We start from the raw sequence: 7,647 nt of genomic DNA on the forward strand, positions 1-7,647 counted from the left end.
AGGAGAGAAGATGAAAGAAGGGTTAGAGAAGACTATAAAAAGAACATAGGTGACAGAGGGGGTTATAGAGGAAGACTATGAGAGGAAGATGAGAGAAGATGACAGAGGGGGTAATAGAGGAAGAATATGAGAGGAAGATGAGAGAAGATGACAGAGGGGGTAATAGAGGAAGAATATGAGAGGAAGATGAGAGAAGATGACAAAGGGGGTAATAGAGGAAGACTATGAGAGGAAGACGAGAGAAGGTGACAGAGGGGTTATATAGGAAGAATATGAGAAGAAGAGAGAAGATGAAAGAAGGGTTATAGAAGACAATGAAAAGAACATAGGTGATAGAGGGAGTTATAGAGGAAGACTATGAGAAGATGAAAGAAGGGTTATAGAAGACTATGAAAAGAACATAGGTGACAGAGGGGTTATAGAGGAAGAGTATGAGAAGATGAAAGAAGGGTTATAGAGGACTATGAGAGGAAGACGAGAGAAGGTGGCAGAGGGGTTATATAGGAAGAATATGAGAAGAAGAGAGAAGATGAAAGAAGGGTTATAGAAGACTATGAAAAGAACATAGGTGATAGAGGGAGTTATAGAGGAAGACTATGAGAAGATGAAAGAAGGGTTATAGAAGACTATGAGAGGAAGACGAGAGAAGGTGGCAGAGGGGTTATAGAATACTATGAAAAGAAGAAGATAGGCGACAGAGGGGGTTATGGAGGAAGACTAAGAGGAAGACGAGAGAAGGTGACAGAGAGGGTTAGAGAGGGTTATAGAGGAAAAAGAGAGAAGATGAAAGGGATTATAGAAGACCAAGAGGAAGACGAGCGATAATGACAGAGGGGTGTAGAGGAAGGCTAAGAGAGGAAGAAGAGAGGTGGTGACAGAGGGGTTATAGAAGAAGGCTACGAGAGGAAGAAGAGAGAAGATGACAGAGGGGTTATAGAGAAAGTCTATGAGAGAAAGTAGGGAAGAAGTTGACAGAGGGGGTTATAGAAGAAGAGAGGAAGGAGAGATAAGGTGATGAGGTTTTATGAAGGAAGACTATTAAGAGCAAGGAGAAAGGAAGTGACGGGCGGGAAGGGTTATAGAGGAAGACTTCAAGAGGAAAAAAAAAAAACAGAAGACCGAGATATGGGGTGGGAGGAGGTTATAGCGACTATAAGGTTTAACAGTAATCCTCTTTTTTCTCTGTGCAGCTATATTTGGTTTTAGCAGCGTGACAGTACAGGTTTGCTTCCTTGAGAGGCATTATACAAGAGCCTGCACCGATACACACCTCTTCAAAGTCCTCACTGACCCACAACGGTAGGGGGGTACCCCAGTAGCGGTTTCTGGATATGGCCCAGTCCCGGGCATCCTTCAGCCAATTCCCAAAACGTTTCTCCCGTACAAATTCCGGGACCCTGCCAGACAAAAACAGAAAAGGCATTCACTTTTACAATCGTCTGTTGTGAGTTTTCTGCTGTGTTCATGTGGCATCTGTGCTCCAGAATACCAGCAATGAAGAAACATTAAGTTCCGGTTCACACTTGCGCATGGTGCGAGATCCCATGTGATTCGCACCGCATTGCAAATCACATGCGAGGTCCGTACGATGCGACTTCAGCTATATAGATAGTATGGCTGATATCACATCCGGACCAAACTCGCACAGGACCCTTTTTTTTTTGGTCTGCACCAGAATCGTATCGCATGGGGGTTCACTCCCATGCGATCCGATTCATGTCCGAACTGTCAGTTCGCAGTGCGATATGCGAGCTGAAATAGGGGTGTCATCAACATTGTATTGACACTCCCAGCAGTTCGCATTTGGCCGTGGGAACTGGCGTGCTAGACGGGTGCGATGCGGGGGAACCCGCAGTGGATTCGCAGGGTTCCCCGCATCGCACAAGCGTGAACCGAGCCTAAGAGGGAAGGGAGATAGTTCTGACCTAGGAGGATCGCTGACAACATTCTAATCTCCAATGACGACAATTACCCAACACAATCTCAGGAGCTCTCATGGAAAAGCAGTCCTGAGGGAAAGGTGGAGAATTTTTAGTTCAAAAGTCCCGTAAGGATAAACAATATATTGCTATGGAGTTCCTTCCAGAAAATCCTTGTGGTTTATGGTAAAGCTTGAAACAAACAGTGCAATCTTGTACAGGGTCCTTCAGATCTTCCACACTAATCTGTACAAAGGCCCGTCTGACCGGGAAAATTCTACATGGATAATTTGTGAAATAAGAGCCTCAGAGAATCGTCTGGGAGGAGGACAATCTACTGGCTTGGCCAAAAACGGTCACTCATGGTGTCTAGAGGAAAAATCAAAAAGGCTCTAAGACATAGGATGCAGGGAAGGGGGGTATTTAGGTCAAAGCAGCTGATTGGACAAGAACCCTTGAAGGGCTCTCAAGTTGGGCCAATCAAAATGAAGCAAATCTACTTAGCTTGGCTGAAAACGGTCACTGATGGCCTCTAGGGGAAATAAACTGTCCCTGTGGTGTTGGTGAAGGATAAAATGCAGTGCTGGGGGATATTTAGGTCACCCCCTACTACAGATCAAAGCAGCAGACTGGACAAGAAGAACCCTGGAAGGAAATCTATGGCTATGAAGTTGGGCCAATCCAAGTAAAGCCAGTCTGCTAGGTTGGTAAAAAAAACTGTGATGTTGGCAAGACATAGGATGCAGTGTTGGGGGGTATTTACAGTTGTGTGAAAAAGTATTTGCCCCCTGATTTTTTATTTTTTTGCATATTCATCTCACTTAAAGTGGGGTACCCCCAGAAAAAAAAAATTTAAAGTCAGCAGCTACAAATACTGCAGCTGCTGTCTTTTAATAATCGGACACTTACCTGCCCCAGGGTCCAGCGATGCGGGGGAACGAAGCCCCCCCTTGCTCCGCTCGCGGCGCCGTCATGCATACTGTGGGCACCCGGCTGTGGCTTCACAGCCGGGCACCCACTGCGCATGCGCGAGCGGCGCAGGGCGCCGTGATACGCCGTACAGTCACCTGGGACACATGACAGGTCCCAGGTGAATGTGCGGCGCGAGGGGAAGTGATGTCACCAGCCCGGGCAATGAAGAAGGCAGATTGCGAGGGACCCCCTAGCAACCGGTATTTAGAGGTGAGTAAAAAATTTTTTTTTTGCCAATTATTTTTTTTTTTTACGAATTTTAAGCAGCTTTTAATTTTTTGGTGGCAACACCACTTTAAGTCAGCAGCTACAAATACTGCAGCTGCTGACTTTTAATAATCGGACACTTACCTGTCCCAGGGTCCAGCGATGCGGGGGGAACGAAGCCCCCCTCGTTCCCCGATCCGCTCGCGGCGCCGTCATTCGTACTGTGGGCACCCGCCGGGCACCCGCGGCGCAGGGCGCCGTGATACGCCGTGCAGTCACCTGGGACCTGTCACGTGTCCCGGCGTGAGGGGAAGTGATGTCACCAGCCCGGGCAAGGAAGAAGGCAGACTATGAGGGACCCCCTAGCAACAGGTATTTAGAGGTGAGTAAAAAAATAATTTTTTTCCAATAATTTTTTAAGAATTTAAAAAAAAATAAAAAATTTTGGTGGCAACACCACTTTAAATGGACTTCGACCATCAAGCAATTTTTTTTTATTACACAAAGATAGCCCCGAGTAAATACAAAATTCCGTTTTTTAAATGATGGTTTCATTTATTAAGACAAAAAAGCTGTTCAAACCTGCCTGGCTTTCATGTGAAAAAGTAATTGTCCCCCTAAACCTAATAACTGGTTGTGCCACCCTTGGCGGCAACAGCTGCAATCAATGCGTTTGCGATAATTGGCAATGAGTCTTTCATATAGCTGCAGAGAAATTTTGGTCCAGTCTTCTAAGCAGATATGTTTTAATTCAGCCACATTGGAGGGTTTTCCAGCATGAACGGCCTGTGTAAGGTCAGGATACAGCATCTCAGTTGGATTGAAGTCACTCCAAAACCTAAATTTTGCTTACCGTATTTTTCGGACTATAAGGCGCACCTAAAAGCCTTACATTTTCTCACAAATCGACTGTACGCCTTATAATGCGGTGCGCCTAATGTATGGCAAAAATCTGTCAAAATGTTTTAGCATGGCCAGCATGTTGTACTGCGTGACTGATAGCCTTGAGTTTGAAATCCGCTTCGTAAGCATGTCTCTTAACAGGAGCCATTTTTTGGGCAGCGAGTATAGAAAATGAAAGAATGAATGCGCACACCTCCTGACTACTATGGCCGTAATGCCCAATCCAAGCAGTGCAGCTTCCTAGCTTTGGTAATCCTACGAAGCTGCACTGCTTGGATTGGGCATTACGGCCATCGTAGTCAGGAGGTGTGCGCATTCATTCTTTCATTTTCTATACTCGCTGCCCAAAAAATGGCTCCTGTTAAGAGACATGCTTACGAAGCGGATTTCAAACTCAAGGCTATCAGTCACGCAGTACAACATGGAAATAGAGCACCTGCGAGAGAATTCAACATTAATGCGCCTTATAACCCGGTGCGCCTTATATATGAAAATAAACCCCGTTAGTAGCCGATCATTGCTAGTGCGCCTTATAACCCAGTGCGCCCTATGGTCCGAAAAATACGGTAGTTTGAACCATTTGGAGGTGGGCTTGCTGTTGTGTTTTGGATCATTGTCCTGCTGCATAACCTTGAGGTCAGGAACTGATGGCCGGACATTCTCCTGTAGGATTTTCTGGTAGAGCTCAGAATTCATGGTTCCATCAATTATGGCAAGTCATCAAGGTCCCGAAGCTGCAAAGCAACCCCAGACCATCGCGCTACCACTACCACGTCTGACTGTTGGTATGATGTTCTAGTTTTGAAATTCTGTATTTGTTTTATGCCAGATATAACGGGACGCACACCTTCCAAAAAGTTACATTTTTTTTGTCTCATCAGTCCACAGAATATTTGCCTAAAAGTCTTGGGAATCATCAAGATGTTTTTTGGTAAATGTGAGATAAGCCTTTGTGTTCTTTTTGGTCAGCGGTGGCTTTGGCCTTGGAACTCCCCCATGGATGCCATTTTTGCCCGGTCTCTTTCTTATTGCTGAATCACGAACACTGATCTTTCCTGAGGCAAGTGAGGTCAGCAGTTCTTTAGATGTTGTTCTGGTTATGACCTCCTGGATGAGCCGTCGCCATGCTCTTGGGAGTAATTTTTGTAGGTCGGCCACTCCTAGGAAGGTTCACCACTGTTCCAAAATGATCTCCATTTGTGGATAATGGCTGTCCCCCCGTGGTTCACTGGAGTGCCAAAGCCTTAGAAATGGCTTAGAAACCCTTTCTAGACACGATACGTGTACATTACTTTGTTGCCAATCTGTTCTTGAATATTTTTTAGATTGTGGTATGATGTGTGGCTTTTTGTTATCTGTTGGCATGCTTCACTTTGTCAGGCAGCTTCTATTTATGTGATTTCTTGATTCAACAGGTCTGGCAGTAATCATGCCTGGGTGTGGCAAGTGAAATTTAAAGCGGGGTTCCACCGCTGTTTTGTTTTTTTGCTGTTAATTGCATGAAATACTTTTCTAATTAATTAAAGCGGGAGTCCGCCGTTTTTTTTTTTTAAAAAGCCAGCAGCTACAAATACTGCAGCTGCTGACTTTTAAAATAGTGACACTTACCCGCCCAGCGTGCCCGCGATGTCGGCACCCGAAGCCGATCTCTCGATCGTCTCTCGGATGCTGCCGACGCCATCTTGGGTATGGGAATCAGGAGGTGGAGCCTTTCGGCTTCATTTCCCGGTTCCCTACTGCGCATGCGCGAGTCGCACTGCGCAATAAGGATGGTCCCCGCTGTCTCTGGGATCCGTGTGTTTCCCAGCAGGCAGCGGGGGACTTTCGGAAAGGGGCGTAGATTCTGCGAAAAGGGGCGTAGATTCTGCAGAATCTACGCCGGAAGTGGGTGCAGATACCTGTACTGTACAGGTACCTGCACCCCCCTCCCCCCTGAAAGGTGCCAATTGTGGAGCCGGAGGGGGGGGGGATTCCAATGAGCGGAAGCTCCACTTTAGGGTGGACCTCCGCTTTAACTTACTTTTTTTTTTCTAATCCTCCTGCTGCCGTTTTCCGGTATTCTGGAGACTTTATAAAAACGTCTCCTGACGTTTTCCATTTTGCCTGTGGGCATGTGAAGCCCACAGGCATTGTCTTCCGGGACACTGTGCTGCTATTGTCCCAGCATGCACCGCCCGTATAATCTCCGATCTCGGGCATGCGCCGCGCAGACTCCTGGGAAATTGAAAAAACGATCCCAGGAGCCAGTGCGGCCAACAGGAAGCGCTGACCTGCCTCCGGACCCCCCCCCCGCCCATATCCGCAGCAGCACCGCCCCTTTCCGGAATCTCCAGGAGCAGGAAATTTAAAAAAAGAAAAAAACACAAGATGACAGCAACAAGGTAAGGGGGATATCCAGCAACTAGAGAACAAGATAATCCTAAAGGGCATAGGAGTAGGAATTCGGGTGGAGCTCCGCTTTAACTCTGCTTTCCAAAAGAATTGTGGTTAATCACAGTTCATTCACGATTCAGCATGGGAGGGGGCAATTACTTTTTTCACATAGGGCCAGGCAGGTTTGAACAGCTTTTTTCCCCCTTAATAAATTAAATAAAACATTTAAAAATCTTTGTGTAATATTCAAATTTGTTTGATGGTCTGAATCATTTAAGTGTGAGAAATATGCAAACAAAAAAAAAAAAAAAAAATCAGGAAGGGGGCAAATACTTTTTCAAACAACTGTAGGTCATGCCCTACCACAGATCAAAGCAGCAGACTGAACAAGAACCCTTGAAGGAAACTTATGGCTCTGAAGTTGGACTGCTCAAAATGAAGCAAGTCTATTAGCTTGGTGAAAAACTATCAATGGTGGTCTTCTGGGGGGGGGGGGGAACTGTCCCCATGATGTTGGTGAGAGTTATAATGCAGTGCTGGGAGGTATTTGGGCCACTCCCTACCACAGAACAAAGCTGTGATTAGGACAAGTACCCTTAAAGCAGTGGTTCTCAAACTCTTGTGCCGTGACCCCTTGATAACAATTTCCCAAGTTGTGAGGACCCCCTAACAGTAAAAATTACCGAAAATCAGGAGATAGGGTCTCCTCCAGCCCCTCCCACTTCACATTCCTCACCAGTCAGTTGACTTCTAGTCTCTGGCCTCCACCCATGCCGTGAACTTAATGAGTGGTTGGGAAGAGGCCGAGTGGGTGGCCGCGGGCTCCAGGAACAGCCCAGCTGGGCTTCCACAAGCTCCAGGGACAGCTCTGCTGGGCGGCCGCAAAAAGGCTGGGAGATTGGTGTGGGCTTCAAGAAAAGGCTGGGAGATTGGTGTGGGCTTCAAGAACAGCCCAGGATTTGGTGACCCCTAGCAAATCGTCACTTGACCCCGAGGAGGTCCCGACCCCCAGGTTGAGAACCACTGCCTTAAAGGAAATCTTTGGCTTCTAGCTTAGCGGAAAGTGGTCATTGATGGTCTTTAAGGGAAATAAAATATCTCTATGATGTTGGCGAGGGATATAATGCAGTGCTGGGGGGGGGGGGGGGGGGGTACTTAGGTTACTCCCTACCGCAAATCAAACCAGCGGCTTGGACAAGAGCCCTTGAAGGGAATCTATGGCCTCTGAAGCTGGGCCAATCAAAATGAAGATGGAAAAAGATGTGTGAGCAAG

The 7,647-nt window shown here is 46.7% G+C and overlaps 1 protein-coding gene across 1 annotated transcript in view; it reads right to left on the minus strand.

Moving 5' to 3' along the window:
- The window catches only part of IARS1 (isoleucyl-tRNA synthetase 1), a gene marked incomplete at its 5' end in the record, with an annotated part of 63,951 nt that overhangs the window by 40,416 nt on the left and 15,888 nt on the right, over positions 1–7,647 (minus strand). Inside the window, 1 exon segment of the mRNA XM_077451569.1 lies at positions 1,271–1,397. Coding sequence (XP_077307695.1) covers positions 1,271–1,397 — 127 coding nt within the window.

This window comes from Lithobates pipiens, unplaced genomic scaffold (assembly GCF_037356315.1).
Source record: "Lithobates pipiens isolate NorthernLeopardFrog02 unplaced genomic scaffold, aLitPip1_a1.2 Scaffold_23, whole genome shotgun sequence".
NCBI lineage: Eukaryota > Metazoa > Chordata > Amphibia > Anura > Ranidae > Lithobates > Lithobates pipiens.